The following is a 15,578-nucleotide window of genomic DNA, read 5'->3' on the forward strand; positions in this document are numbered from 1 at the left end:
GACTCAAATTTGTGCCTCTGGGGGGGTCCCTGGAACAACATATTTTGAGATGGGGTCCGCAGCCAAATACATCATTTTGGGGGTCCTTGACATGAAAACGTTTGAGAAACACTGCTCTACGGAGCTGCCATAGAGAGAGAGAGAGAGAGAGACGTTTTTCAGACAACGTTTTATATCAAGCGCTCAAACTAGTAGGCTATATATCGTTGCTGTCGGGCAGAAACCTCTTATCTCCATATTTTAACTTTTGGTGTGTTTTCGTCAAATTAACGCCTTACTTGATCATACTACAGCGTCACACAAAAGCATCCAAAAATAGCAGATCCACAAGCGACGCGTTTCGAGCTCACGGATCTGATATTTTTGCTATTTTTCTATTTGAATCCTGAAAAGTAACAGTTTCAAATATATGAGGTTTTCCACCCGACAGAGACAATATTTTACTCTTTAACTGCCAGAGTAAAACTGTAATAGTGTCACCACAGTGCCAGCGAAAACTAGTGTTTTTACCTACCTTTGAAAAATCATGGAATATTTGAAAAATAGTTGAAAATAGCATGTTTTGCCAAAAAATACATAGTAAAACACGGGAGCCGAGATACAGAATATTTCCCTAATATTTTAACAGGGAAGGGAATGGAGCAGCAAATCTTTGGATCGCGTTATCTCCTGATTCTGAGTGGAAAAAAAAGAAAGAAAAGGAAAAAAAGATTTGTATTATTATATCTTTTTTTCAAACGCGTCTAACGCGTCAATGGCACCAGGGACGTCACAGGCTCTCAGAAGATGGGGGGGTGGACTTTCGGTGGACTATACCCCTTATTTTACACTTTGGCTATTCAAAAATAGCAGATATACAAGCTCATAGCGCGGCACCGAGTGCCACGCTATGAGCTTGTAGATCTGCTATTTTTGAAAAATTGTGAATAACATTTGTAACATTTGTAATTTTGCATTTTTTTGGGCGGATTTTGCTAGTTTTTTTTCGTGTTTTGGTTACTTTATTTCGGTTTTAGGGTTAGGTTATTTAATTCTTATTTTTTCCTGATTTTACCGATTTATTATAAAAAAAAATGTTTTTATTTTTTGTTTTTTTTTAAAGTGGGGGGTATGAAATCACGGATCTGTGAGTGTGAGGGTGTCGCGTCGTACGCACAGTGAATGGCCGTGACGCCCCCCTGAATGGCACTGTGGACCAAGTACCAATTGACTCGCAAAACGCGTCCATGGCAGTAATGATAAATCAGGCTTAATCACAGGTATTCCTCCCTTTGCTTTCCACACAGTCCCCTGCCTTTCCACCGGCCTCTTTGTGCTGAAGCCAGCCAGCCAGCCAGACAGCCGGCCAGCCAATCGTACGGTGTCCTGCCCTGTGTTGACGGCGGCGGCGGCGGCGGCGGCGTGGCGGCGGTGAGGAGGGGGAGGAGCATGTCGCGGTGAGCGCCATGCCTCTGGAGATGGAGAAGAGCGTCACCAAACACCTGATGTACGACTTCCAGAGGAACTCAACCTCTGACGACGACTCCGGCTGCGCCCTGGAGGAATACGCCTGGGTGCCCCCCGCCCTCAGCCCAGAACAGGTACAGGCTTCTTTTTAACCCATTAAGACCTGGAACTGTGTCATTTTTAGATTTGAGCTAAAAAGCATTATTTTACACTTTAGGCTATTCAAAAATAGCAGATCTACAAGCTCATAGCGCGGCACCGAGTGCCGCGCTACGAGCTTGTAGATCTGCTATTTTTGAAAAATCGTGAAAATTTGTGCAAATCTTTGAATATATATATTTTTAAAGCGGACATTTTTAACTCAAATCTTTGCTTCTGGGGGGTCCCTGGAACAAAATATTTTGATGGGGGTCCGCGGCCAAATACATATCATTTTGGGGGTCCTTGACATGAAAAATATTGAGCACCACTGATATAGAAACAAACGTTTTTCAGAAAACTGTTGGGATTTAGGAGACATGTAGAATCGGCTTCAGGTCTCAATAGGTTAAGTAAAAGTATCAATACATGCAATGTAGAAATACTCTGTTACAAGTAAAAGTCCAGAATGAAAAATGTACTGGAGTAAAAGTACAAAAGTATTGGTATCAAAATGTACTTAAAGTACCAAAAGTAGAAAGTACTCATCATGCAGAATATCCAATTTCACGAAAGTTTTAAAATGAATACAAATCTTTTGAAAATAGCGGACCCTCCCCCTCCCACTTTGGAAGCCAATCGTGGCCAGTCAGAATGGAATATGAAACATCTGAGCCATACTATTCATCACATGACTCCAGAGAAAAAAAAGTGTAACCTAATTTTGTGAGCATTGGACAAGAAGTGTGTTTTCAAGTGTTTGGAAAATGGCACAAAATCGAGTCGGGTGGAAATGGTCGTGGCACTATGGGGCCTCGCATCATTATCCAAGGAATCCAGTGGGGGAAGAATGTTGGTAGTAGAACCTACAGACCAGCAGTACCTAGTACACCCCCCCACCACCACCTCCAGACCAGCAGGACCTAGTACACCCCCCTCGCCTCCACCTCTAGTTCAAGATTTAAAGGCCAAAATGTAATGGGGCCCGTTATAGGGCCAACATGAGGCCGATATAAAAGATTTTGGGACTGAGGTTCTTCCTTGGCCTACTGAGAGTGTGTGCGAAATGTCACGCCGATCAGTCCAATGGTAGCCTGCCCTAGCGCGTCTGATATCTGGAATAGAGGGGCGGATTCAGAATCTCCGGAGAAAACATCCGTGGGCTCCCATTGGTTCAGCGATCTGTGCGCCCGCCCTCGCCCCGCTCTGCGCCCCTCCTCCTCCACCACTGTGCAGCATTGAGAGCCCTGACGTCACAACATTTTGTGCGACGCCCACTGCACTCTGGTTGGTTGGGGAAATGAAAGGCTGACTCACACTTCCTATGCTAGGAATGTCAACAGCCTGGTCCAGGCTCTTATTTTTGAGAAAAACGCAAAAGAAAACTAGAAAATGTGCTCCTCGGAGCGGACCCGTGCTATTTTAACCAAAGGAAATCACTTACCCTATATTTAACCATAGCTTTCTAGAAATGTTCTGATTCTTAGATTAAAACATCTAAGGATTAGAACATGTTAGCTTGGCTAACATGTTCAATCAGCCAAGCTAACATGTCCAATGTTAGCTTGGCTGATGGCACTGATGTCACTTCAAAACATGTAAACAATGTTTTGAAGTGACACACCTATTTATAGGTCTCTATTTCATCATGCGTCTCGCTAGCCAATCAAAGCACACCCTTTCAACATATTGTCACGTGTCACGTGAAGCTTGACCAATGTTAGCTCGGTGGACACACGGAAGGACGAGAACGAAAACAATAGTCTCCTGGCGGAGACAATAAAAGCCTGGAGATCGAGGCTAGTCCAATGGTGTCTGAGATGTGCTGTTCAGAGATGCGTCAGACGGACGCAACTGCATGGCTTTCATGTGATGTCATATTGGTGATGTCATAGGGATGATGTCACGTCTTGCTCAAATATGGACGGCCTGCGAAGGCTTGCACTGCAACGGTTTGTGTGATGTCAGAGCACAGATCCTGGTCAGCCTACATAAGGTGTGAGCTGTCTTTAGACTTTCATTTCATCCCAGTACAGACCGAGTGAGTTTCCTGAGAGACATAAACAAGAGGGGAGAGAGTAAAGTACAGAAGGAAGTGTCATCAAACCTAGAACTCTCTTAACCATCACAGTCCTTGTAGAGAAGTAGAGTTAGGAGGAGTGAGTCCCTGAATTTCCAGACTCAGGTGTCCTGTTCTGAGTGTCCATATGCCTGTGCCTTAACCTTCCTCCATGAGCACATGAACAAGAGCCACAACGACCTCTACTGCCATACGCTGATGAATTCACAGATTTCATCATCAGCCTGTCAAAAAGTAACCAAAAGACAGAAACAAGGAGACACAGATGAACCAAAATCGAACAGTCATCAACAGGTTACCAAGAATTTAGCTCTGGCGGGAGAAGTAAAGACACATCAGCCGAGTTACACAGGAAAGAAAACCTACGTCTGCAAACAGTGTGACAAGGGTTTCAGTAGGTTAGGTCACCTGGAGAACCACCGGCGTATACACACTGGAGAAAAACCTTTCTCTTGCAAGCAGTGTGACAAGAGTTTCACTCAGTTAGGTACTCTACAGAAACACCAGCGTAGCCACACTGGGGAAAAACCTTTCTGTTGCAAGCAGTGTGGCAAGAGTTTCACTCAGTTAGGTAGTCTAAAGATACACCAGCGTAGCCACACTGGAGAAAAACCTTTCCACTGTAAACACTGTGACAAGAGTTTTACTGAGTCAACTAATCTACAGAAACACCAGCGTATCCACACTGGGGAAAAACCTTTCTGTTGCAAGCAGTGTGGCAAGAGTTTCACTCTCTCAGATGGTCTACAGAAACACCATCGTGTCCACACTGGAGAAAAACCTTTCCACTGTAAACACTGTGACAAGAGTTTTACTGAGTCAACTAATCTACAGAAACACCAGCGTATCCACACGGGAGAAAAACCTTTCCACTGTAAACAATGTGACAAGAGTTTCACTCAGTTAGGTAATCTTAAGAGACACCAGCGTATCCACACTAGATAAAACCTTTCCACTGACAAGAGTTTCAATATGTTAAGTGGCCTGAAGGGACACCTCAGGTGACCCCTTCTACCCGGGTTCTAAGAACACTACAAGCAGACCTTGCGGAGAATGAGACGTTGACTACAGAAGGCCATAAGTTGGAGCGAACAAAAAGACAGAAATCTCTTTAATAGCCTTAAGTCATTCACTGCCAAGGACGTGTTTCTTTCCAAAGGCTCAGACTGCCAGGAACGTGTTTGTCCGGTGATAAAAATGTTTGTGAGTGATTAAAGCAGCCCATTGCTCTAATTATGTGAATGAGAAAAAAACAGTTTCCAGAAGTTTAAACAGCACATTACAGGACCACATCCTGCAAAAAGGCGCTCCAAGGAGCACAGATCTCTGCCAGGCCGGGTTGTCTACCCAGTGCTGTGTCAGACTTGGGGTGCAGCCATCAGGACACAAGGAAGCGACAGGTGGAAATAGTTTGTACGACACAAAGTACATAGTTTGTTCAGTGCATGCAACAAAAAAAAAAAGTTTTAAGAAAATTATAAATGACAATCCGGCCAGGCAAAAATGGGAAATTGTGTCACGATCCAAAGAAATCCAGTCTTTGTCACTGCCGTAAATGGAGCAGATGGTTGGATGATTGGGGTCTTCACTCACAAGCAGACATTCTGTCTTTTTGGCATTCAGCATTAGGCTCACTTTGGCTGCTGACACTTCTAGTGATGTTATAAGCTCTTCAGCAGGATCTTGAAGATATCAGTGCGATGTCATCCACATAGTCAAGGTCGACGACCAGACCTTCTGCCTATACGGTGAGACCTTTGGAGGAGATCCATAGCTTGCCTGAGGAGGATGTAGTGGATGACAATGACAGAGCAGGTGTGTCTGTCACCCTGAAGGACGCTTCTGATCGTCTGAAATTCCTTAGTTGGTCAATCAATGCTCTGGACAAAGGAGGTAGTGTTCTCATTCCTGCTATTGCTTTCACCATCTCTTCTGGTATTCCATACTTCAGCTGTATATGCATCATAGCTTTCCTGTTCACACTATCACATGCTTTACAAAAATCTACAAAAATGTTGGAGGCCTTCTTTGATATCCGTAGTTCTTCAGTGATTCTCCTTAACCCATTAAGACCTGAAGCCGATTCTACAAATGTCTTCTAAATCACCAACAGTTTTCTGAAAAACGTATGTTTCTATATCAGTGGTGCTCAAACCTTTTCATGTCAAGGACCCCCAAAATGATATGTATTTGGCCGCCGACCCCCATCTCAAAATATTTAGTTCCAGGGACCCCCAGAGACAAAGATTTGAGTTAAACATGTTCGCTTTAAAACAATATATATTCAAAGATTTGCACACATATTCACGATTTTTCAAAAATGGCAGATATACAAGCTCATAGCGCGGCACCTATGAGCTTGTATATCTGCTATTTTTGAATAGCCAAAGTGTAAAATAGTGCTTTTTTAGCTCAAATCAAAAAATTATGTGTTCCAGGTCTTAATGGGTTGAAGCTAGGATCTGTGGTAGGGTTGATGTTTCCCTAAAGAAGCCGTTCTGCTGGTTCCTACGAAGAATTGCATCAATATGAGGGTGTTATGTGGTTGAGCAGAAGAGAGTTGTAGATTTTGGAAGCAATGGCTGACAAGCATATAACTAACTAGTCTGGGAGGCATTGCCTCGGAGTTTGGACAGCGGGGGCGCGGCCACTGCGTTGTGATTCAAATCAACAGCCAATGAAGAAAAGGGGCGGGATCCACATGCAGTGGGTGTTGCATCTACATAGGATCGACGGGAAGCAATTTCCCCTTGAGAAATTGCGGCCGCCATTGTTGTGTACTGCTGTTTGCCTCTCGTCGGACTTTTTAGACGAGTTGCACAGCTCCAGACCGGTAAGAGGCGTGTCCGCTCAGATTCAGAGCGTAAATTACATCCCGCCCACAAATCCCAGGGCTCTGGCCCAGAAGTTCCTCGCAGAGCCGGCGAAAACTTCTGGGAACTCAGATTAATAATTAACTAGCTACCAGGCTGCTGGAGGTCACCTTTCTTGGGGAAAGGCGACACGATCAGTGGCGTGCACAGACATTTTGAGGGGCAGGTGCTCAAGTAAATTATACTTTTTTTTGTTTACTTGGTCAGCTCTTTTTTCCCTCTACACCTATACCTCTTTGCCAAAAATAGCCGATCTACAAGCTCACAACGCCTCGCAGCGCGAGGCGTTGTGAGCTTGTAGATCGGCTATTTTTGGCTAAAGTTCTCCTCAGAAAAGGGATGCTGGGTTTCGAGTGGTTATGGTAAAAAGAAAAATCATATCAAATAAAGATTTGGCGGACCGCCTGTAGTAACTCTGAGGACCCCCTAGGGGTCCCGGACCCCCTGTTGAAGACTCCTGCTGTAAACTGGAAAAAAAAGGGCACTTCTGGTCAAGAGGGCAAAGGGCAGGTGCTCTAGCACCACCTAGAGTCTATCTGTGCACGTCCCTGAGCTTGTATATTGTTTGATTGAGGTCGACACACACAATGATTATAAGCTGAACTTTTTTTGTGAGAGTGAATAAAGTAGCCCATTGCTCTGATGTGTCAGTGAGAAGAAAAAAGGTTCTCCAAAATGTAAGCAGTAATGTCACAGGACCAGATACAACAAAATAAGAATAAAAGTGCGCTCCTCGATGGGCTGGGGTTGTCTACCCAGGGCTGTGTCAGTCGTGATGTCTGAGAAATAGTATTCATCACATGACTCCCGAGAAAAAAGTGTAGCATTGGACACCATCTGTAGCAGTAGTAGAAGAAAAGTGTGTTTTGAAGTGTTTGGAAAATCACACAAAATCCAAGTCGGGTGGAAATGGTCGTGGAACTATGGGGACTCGCGTCATTATCCAAGGAATCCAGCGGGGGAAGAATGTTGATTGTACAGCCTTCCATGTGGATCTCTGCCATCATGGTGATGATGATCAAATATGGACGGCCTGCTACAGTATATATTACTCTCTCTCTCTGTCTCTCTCAGGAAACTCCACATGGGTTGCACTGAGATGAAATGAAAGTCTAAAGACAGCTCACACACCTTATGCAGGCTGACCCAGGGCTGTGTCAGTCGCGATGTGCAACCATCAGGACACAAGGAAGCTACGAGTTTGTACAACCTGTGCACGCTAACGCTATAGTGGAAATATGAGCGTGGCCTACATTGTAAGATGTGCCATGTTGTTCAACCTATACAGTCCAATGGGCCAAAACGTGGTTCTCCCTTTGGCCTACAGCAGGGGTCTTCAACAGGGGGTCCGGGACCCCTTGGGGGTCCTCAGAGTTACTACAGGGGGTCCACCAAATCTTAGTTTGATATGATTTTTACCATAACATCTCTTTTCTGAGGAGAACTTTAGCCAAAAATAGCAGATCTACAAGCTCGCGCTGCGAGGCGTTGTGAGCTTGTAGATCGGCTATTTTTGGCAAAGAGGTGTAGAGGGGGAAAAAGAGCAGACCAGGTAAACAAAAAAAGTTTAATCTGAAACTAAATTTTATACAATATAGAGGGGGTCCCTGCTTCATCTCTCTCTCAGCTAGGGGGTCCTTGGGCTGAAAACGTTGAAGACCCCTGGCCTACAGTATACTGGGAGTGTGCAATGTGCAAAGTTTCACGTTCATCTGTCCAGCTGTGTCCAAGATTTGCGGTTTACAATATATCATGATCTAATGCCTTGCAGTAATCCTCTTGTTTGGAGGTAAGAGGAGGAATATCACTGTCACAGTCAAAAAAACAAAACAAAAAAAAAATCGTTTCTGTGTTTCGAAGTAACTGACTTGACCTTTTGTTCTTTATTATCAAATTGAGTGTCCTAGACTGCTGCAGGATGCCAGTCGGGAACAAGTTGGAAATGCATGTCCCATCCGGTTATGTAGCCGCTGTACCAATATCATACTAGCTGTACCTGTCTGTCTGTCTGTCTGTCTGTCTGTCTGTCTGTCTGTGTACCGTTTATGCCCATATATGGAGGTCTCTTTTGTTTATTATTCTGTTTATTTATACAGATCCCCATTAGATGAGGCCTAAACGACAGCTAGACTTCCTGGGGTCCAAGACAAAAATGTACATTAACACAAATAGAAAACATTACATACTCGATGTATTAACCCCCCAGAAATACCTAAAAAAGCATCTGTTGTTTGTTTGCGACGCGTTGTAAGCTTGTAGATCTGCTATTTTCGAAAATGTCAGTACTTTTACTTTTTGGTACTTTAAGCATATTTTGATGCCAAGACTTTTATACTTTTACGCAAGTAACATTTTGAACACAGGCCTTTTACTTGTAACAGAGTATTTTTTATATTGTGTTATTGCTACTTTTACGTCAGTACAATATCTGAGTACTTTTTCCACCACTGGCCTTGACCAGGCACACAATTGGCGTCACAATTGGCGTTACGAGAGTGTGTGCGTCAGCGAAGAGTTGAACCCAAGTGCAGAAAGAAGTTTATTTTTAGAGCAAGATAGACAGCCTTTGCTTCAAAGTGAAGCAAGCCTGGTTCAAAACCCTGACGCAGGTCCAGGCAGAGACCACACATCCACGGGAGCAGGCAGAAAGCCAATAATCCACACCGAAAGGCAGAAGGTCAAAAGCACTCGTCACAATATATGGAGATATATGGAACCGCACACAGGAGCAAGCAGTGGCGTGCACAGACATTTTGAGGGGCAGGTTTTCAAGAAAATTATACTTTTTTTTGTTTACTTGGTCTGCTCTTTTTTCCCTCCACACCTATACCTCTTTGCCAAAAATAGCCGATCTACAAGCCCACAACGCCTCGCGCTGCGAGGCGTTGTGGGCTTGTAGATCGGCTATTTTTGGCTAAAGTTCTCCTCAGAAAAGGGATGCTAGGTTTCGAGTGGTTATGGTAAAAAGAAAAATCATATCACATAAAGATTTGGCGGACCCCCTGTAGTAACTCTGAGGACCGACCCCCTAGGGGTCCCGGACCCCCTGTTGAAGACCCATGCTGTGCCCTTTTTTCTGGTCAAGAGGGCAATGGGCAGGTGCTTTAGCGCCACCTAGAGTCTATCTGTGCACGTCCCTGGGAGCAAGACGCAAATAACACAGGACAGATACACACTGCAACATTCACCGTGCCAACTGGCAAGTACAACATCATACCTTTTAGATCAGTGGTTCTTAGGGCTGTCAAACGAATATTCGATATTTGAATATTCTTCGAATATTGGGAAAATATGTATATTCGAATATGAAAATTAATTTTTCATGGGGGTCCTTGACGCGAAAAAAGGTTGACAACCACTGTTTTAGAATAGATGACATCTGTGTTGTTGGTAATGATGCAACCAAAGTGCCGAATTATTGTCTTTACCGCCTTCAACCTGGCGTACCTGGCGTTCAATTTATTTGACTGTTTCCATAGGGTTTTTTTTCAAAATAGCTCATCTAAAAGCTCACAACGTGTTGCATTGTGACGCGTTGTGAGCCTTTAGATTGGGTTAGTTTTCTATATTTCTTTTAATAGGGCTTGAGTGGTTAGATTTTCTATCTATCAAATAGTTTTTGTGTTTTACGTTTTTCAAAAATTGATTAGCACATGTTGCACTTTTTGACAAAATATGGGTCAAAACATGGGTTTGTGGGCAGGTCTTCACTCGGTAGAACCAGTAGAAGACCCAGAAGCATTACCTTACTTTATCGTCAATTTTGAAGCTTGGACAACATTGTGAACTTTGAACAGGCACCAACCAATAGGAAGGAAGCACCGTGGTTGATTGATGCCACTTGGCAGCCATTTGGCTTGTAGTTTTCTTTCAAGTGAGTGAGCCAAACACTTCAATGTACACACAGTGGAAAACTGACAACAAGCCGACACTGCCCACATCCCCCCCATGATAACATGGGAAAACTGACGTGTCCAAAAGCCTTGGCTTGCGTTGGCTATTATTACAAAATATACATGAACCTTTCAAGCCATTCAAACCGGGAACGCATCTGTGTCACTTTTTGATTTCTTTGGCTATTCAAAAAATAGCAGATCTACAAGCTCATAGCGTGGCGGCAGAGTGCCGCTCTATGAGCTTGTAGATCTGCTATTTTTGGGAAAGATCGTGGAAAATCGTGGGTCTTTGAATATATATATATTTTTTTTTAAAGCGAACACTTAAATATTTGCTCCTGGGGGATTCTACAAATGTCTTCTAACAGTTTTTTAAAAAGAACGTATGTTGCTATAATGTCAGTGGTTCTCAAAAATGATGCCCCCCCCCCCCCCCCCCATCTCAAAATATGTTTTGAGATGGGGGAAGTTGTAACAGAGTTAAAAATGTTCATTTTAAAAAACATATATATTATATTACATATATATAAGATTTGCACACATTTTCACGATTTTTTTCAAAAATAGCAGATCTACAAGTTCATAGCGCAGCACCGAGCTTGTACATCTGCTATTTTTGAATAGCCAAGGAAATCTTAAAAATGACACTCAGACAGATGCGTTCCCGGTCTTAAAGGGTTAAAAGCCATATGCTCATTTTTATACTCCGGCTATCAAAAAAAAATGCCGATCTACAAGCTCACAACGTGTGCGAGCTTATTTCGGGCTGGTTTTCATAGACCTCGGTTTCTCGTGTCTCTCTGGCGACACTGCTTTTTGGACGATGTGTGGAGGCCGGTATAGGAAAGAACAAAGGGCTTTTTAAGGGATCAGACGTTTGAAGCACGGCAAAGAGAATCGTCAGTCAGACATTATTCATGGTGGAATAATTGCGGGGAAACAGCAGCACAGGCACAGCTGTCACTGTGTGCAGGAAGGAACCAAGGTCACAGTCTATAGCAGGGTGACGGCCATGACTGCACCGCCAAACACAATGACTAATTAGTGCTTTGCATTTCCGTCTGAATCTCCTGATTCTACCAGTGGTTGGAAGCAACAGAGTACATTTACTCAAGTACTGTACTGTACTTTTTCTTTTTTTTTGTTAAAAGGTTTAAGCACTATTTTCTGATAGTAATCATTGCTATAGAGCATGCACGGGCAACATGCGGCCCGGGGGCCACATGCAGGCCCCAACCTTCACTTAATGTGGCCCGCAGGTTAATTTCGGAACACTGATATATTATTGATTTCAGCTGTTTACAATTCCAAACATGACCAGCTTTAATTACATCATTCTATATTAGTAGCTTAAAATTATATTGTCTTTTATGTCCAATGTATTTGTATTTAAGTTCATAAAGTTAACATAAGTATAACTAAATGCATTTGAAATTAAATAAAAATGTTACTTTTCAGGATTCCAATTCAAAAATTGCAAAAATAGCCGATCTACAAGCTGAAAACGCGTCGCGCTGCGACGCGTTTTCAGCTTGTAGATCGGCTATTTTTGCTACTTTTGTGTGACAAAGAATGGCCAGACAGTATATGCAACGTGGCCCTCTGGAGTGAGTATGGAAATATAGTGGCCCTCTTCATCATCAAAGTTGCGTCACCCCTGTTATTGAGTGTTTGTTCAGTAACAGGAGTCTCCCCGTCTCTCCGGCTCTTTTAATAAACAGAAAATATGTTTTCAGGCGGGTTGCCAATGTCAGCCAATCAGGAGAGAGTATCCATTTATCAAGTGTTTACGGTTAAAAAAAAAATCCTGCTAATTTCCTTGTGTCATCACTTCCAATTTCACCCGTTCATCTGTATCCTGTGTGAGTTCTCTATCAGGATTGGATACAATTGGTATCCTTTCTGAAAATGTATTTTATGTTTAATTAAGAGCTGGAGAGACTCTGGTTACTGAACAAACACTCTATAGCAATGAGTACTACTACTATCAGAACATACAGCTATTGAACACTTATACTAACAAAGCAATATCTCGTAACCCACAAGTACAATGTTGAGGTATACTTTTACTTGACTTGAGTATTTGCAATCCTTGATACGTTATACTTTATACTCCACTACATCTCAGAGGCAAACGTTGTACTTTTGACTCCATCACAATATTGTGGAGATTTAGAATGGATAGAATAATTATTAAGAAAATAATGTATGGTAGAAGGCCTATAACTACATCAGTGTAATAATGCAGCCAGCCTCCCAGGGCATACAGTGTTAATACAGTACATGACTGCAGCAGTTAGTTGATAACAGTCATTTTGTCCAGTCAGCCATTCTCACAGGATGCTGCTGAGAGATGATGCTGCCTCTCTTATAGAGGCAGAGCTGCTGAGAGATGATGCTGCCTCTCTTATAGAGGCACTAAGAGCTGCTGAGAGATGATGCTGCCTCTCTTATAGAGGCACTAAGAGCTGCTGAGATGAAAAGCAATTCTAACAGCAAAGTCGCTTATAACAAGCAGACATGGCAACGCTGGTAAGTGCGTCAGAGTCCAGTGAGAGTCAGTAACGTCAGAGAACAGAGCAGACAGACGGACAGTGAGTGCAGGTCTTCAGTTCTCATGGTGCACTTTGATGGCTATACTGGCACAAAGGACTGTCCAGGTGGCTTTACTTTGTGATGGAGGGGATGAAGTGGCTCAATGGCCTTTTCATCCTCCCGCTAGATCTTCCTATAGAGGCCCGGGATGAGAGGGATTGACCAGGATAACCATCCATCTATCTACCTACATGTATCTACCTATCTATCTCCTCAGTCTCCCATCTACAACCACCTCCAGACTGTCCAGTTTAGCCCATTAAGACCTGGAACTGTGTTTTTAGATTTGAGCTAAAAAGCATTATTTTACACTTTTGGCTATTCAAAAATAGCAGATATACAAGCTCATAGCGCGGCACCGAGTGCCGCGCTATGAGCTTGTATATCTGCTATTTTTGAAAAATCGTGAAAATGTGTGCAAATCTTCTGAATATATATATTTTTAAAACGAACATTGTTAACTCAAATCTTTGCTTCTGGGGGGTCCCTGGAACAAAATATTTTGATGGGGTCCGCGGCCAAATACATATAATTTTGGGGGTCCTTGACATGAAAAAGATTGAGCACCACTGATATAGAAACAAACGTTTTTCAGAAAACTGTTACAGAAAAAAATTAAATATGTTTTTCACACTTTTGGAGCATATCTTTGGTCATGATGGAGACTAACACAATTAACAATGGATGCAATAACTAATTTCTAGTCAATGTGAGCTTGTAGACCATTTTCGCAACAATAATTGCGATTATCTAAAACATTGCGATAAGGGGATTATGTTATAACTAGTATCAGAGTTTGGGCCACTACACGGCCCACACACCTACGTCACTCCGTCAATCCGACTGACACATGTATGCCCATATAATTGAGATCTCTGTATCTGTCAGTCCTTGTCCCTTTTATGCCCATAAATGAGATCCCTGATGTCATAAGTATATGCCCATATGTGTTGGCATGCCCATATGGGCATATCGTTTGGATCGCCGGTTCTGGACAACTGGATATCCATATACGCCTAAATATAATGGACATATTCTCGATGATGGACCCGGCACTCCCTCGAGTCCCTGCCGTTGCGCGTTGTGGATCTTTGGCTCGTTATCGTGTTTGTTTATGGTTATGTCTGTGTCTTAGTGACGGGTCCTATATGGGCGTATCAGGTTTGTTTATGGTTATGTCTGAGTTACAGTGATGTGCCGGTGGTCCGCCCGCCCGCCTCCACTAAGCGAAAGCGAATTTGGATCTACTTTTTACATGAACTGTGCAGGTGTATTGGAATCAGCCGCTTGGTTTTGTGTTTAGGTGCATCAGTACTACAGCTCCCTGCCTGAAGACTAAGTCCCTGTCTGAAGACAAAGTCCCTGCCTGAAGACAGGTTCCTTACAGCTGCTTTATGTTGTGTTTTAGGTGCATCAGTACTACAGCTCCCTGCCTGAAGACAAGGTTCCTTATGTCAACAGTCCTGGAGAACAATACCGCATCAAGCAACTGCTTCAGCAGCTGCCACCACATGACAATGAGGTACCACACTGCCACACAACCTAAAATACTGAGTGTTACTTTAACTCTGACAGAAGAAAAAGTGGCACGCCTCGATTTTCAATTAGGTTTGCTAATTATTCGCCCACACATCAGGACATGGCTAGAACTTCACTTCTATAGTCAACTTAGAAAGGTGATCTAAGAGTCAAAATCTAGACTTCAAAGAAACCCCAAAGAATCAAAATAGCATTCCAGAAGTACGGACACAATACTTTGATGCATTGCGCCCCCTCCCCTACTAATTTGACTGTGTACCACAAGTCTCCCTCATGTTGGTCTCACGCTGTAGATTCTAAATACAGAAACAATTCTCAAAATTATATCACATCAGAAAGTCTCCAAATAATTTGTAGGATGAACTACTCCTTTAAACCCCAGCATCCTTTTTGTGGGTAAGGCTTTTGCAGAAAATAGCCGATCGACAAGCTCATAACACGTTGCAGCGCGACGCTTTATGAGCCTTCTAAATCAGTCTAAATCAGGGCAGTGTAAATCACTGCCCTGTGCAATTTTTTATTGCGAAGCATAAAAGGCAAACAGAAATAATGTTTTATTTATGTGTTTCAATGTTCAACGCCAAACACACAATTAAATTGTTAATCACAATTATTTTAGTGACAATTAATCGTCAACTTAAATTTGTAATCGTGACAGCCTTATTGCCAGGGGTGCACATAACTGGTGCGCACCCAAAATAAGTAATGCGCGGCACATCAGACGACGCGAGGCGCTTTTGCGTACCAACAGCTGGGACAGGAATTTCCAAGTTTTTTTCAAAACTAAAAGGAGGGGGAGGGAGAAGAAAAAAACGGCGGAATTTAGGCGCTACAACATTGAAACTAGGGGTGGGACGATATGGGTACCTCACGATACGATATATATCACGATATTAGGCGCACGATAACAATATATATTGCGATATCACGATATTCGATATATATTGCAAGAAATTTCACCAACGATATATCACGAAATCTGAAAAACACGATATATTGCATGAAAATTCA

At 42.9% G+C, this 15,578-nt stretch overlaps 1 protein-coding gene across 1 annotated transcript in view; it reads left to right on the top strand.

Moving 5' to 3' along the window:
- Positions 1–1,427: 1,427 nt before the first annotated feature.
- The window catches only part of LOC311052977 (prickle-like protein 2), a gene marked incomplete at its 3' end in the record, with an annotated part of 37,951 nt that continues 23,800 nt past the window's right edge, over positions 1,428–15,578 (top strand). Inside the window, exons 1-2 of the mRNA XM_084068294.1 lie at positions 1,428–1,580; positions 14,437–14,550. Coding sequence (XP_083924420.1) covers positions 1,446–1,580; positions 14,437–14,550 — 249 coding nt within the window. The 5' untranslated portion in view covers positions 1,428–1,445. The remainder of the gene's footprint in view (positions 1,581–14,436; positions 14,551–15,578) is intronic.

Source organism: Gymnoscopelus microlampas (assembly GCF_963454915.1).
Source record: "Gymnoscopelus microlampas genome assembly, chromosome: 10".
Lineage (NCBI taxonomy): Eukaryota > Metazoa > Chordata > Actinopteri > Myctophiformes > Myctophidae > Gymnoscopelus > Gymnoscopelus microlampas.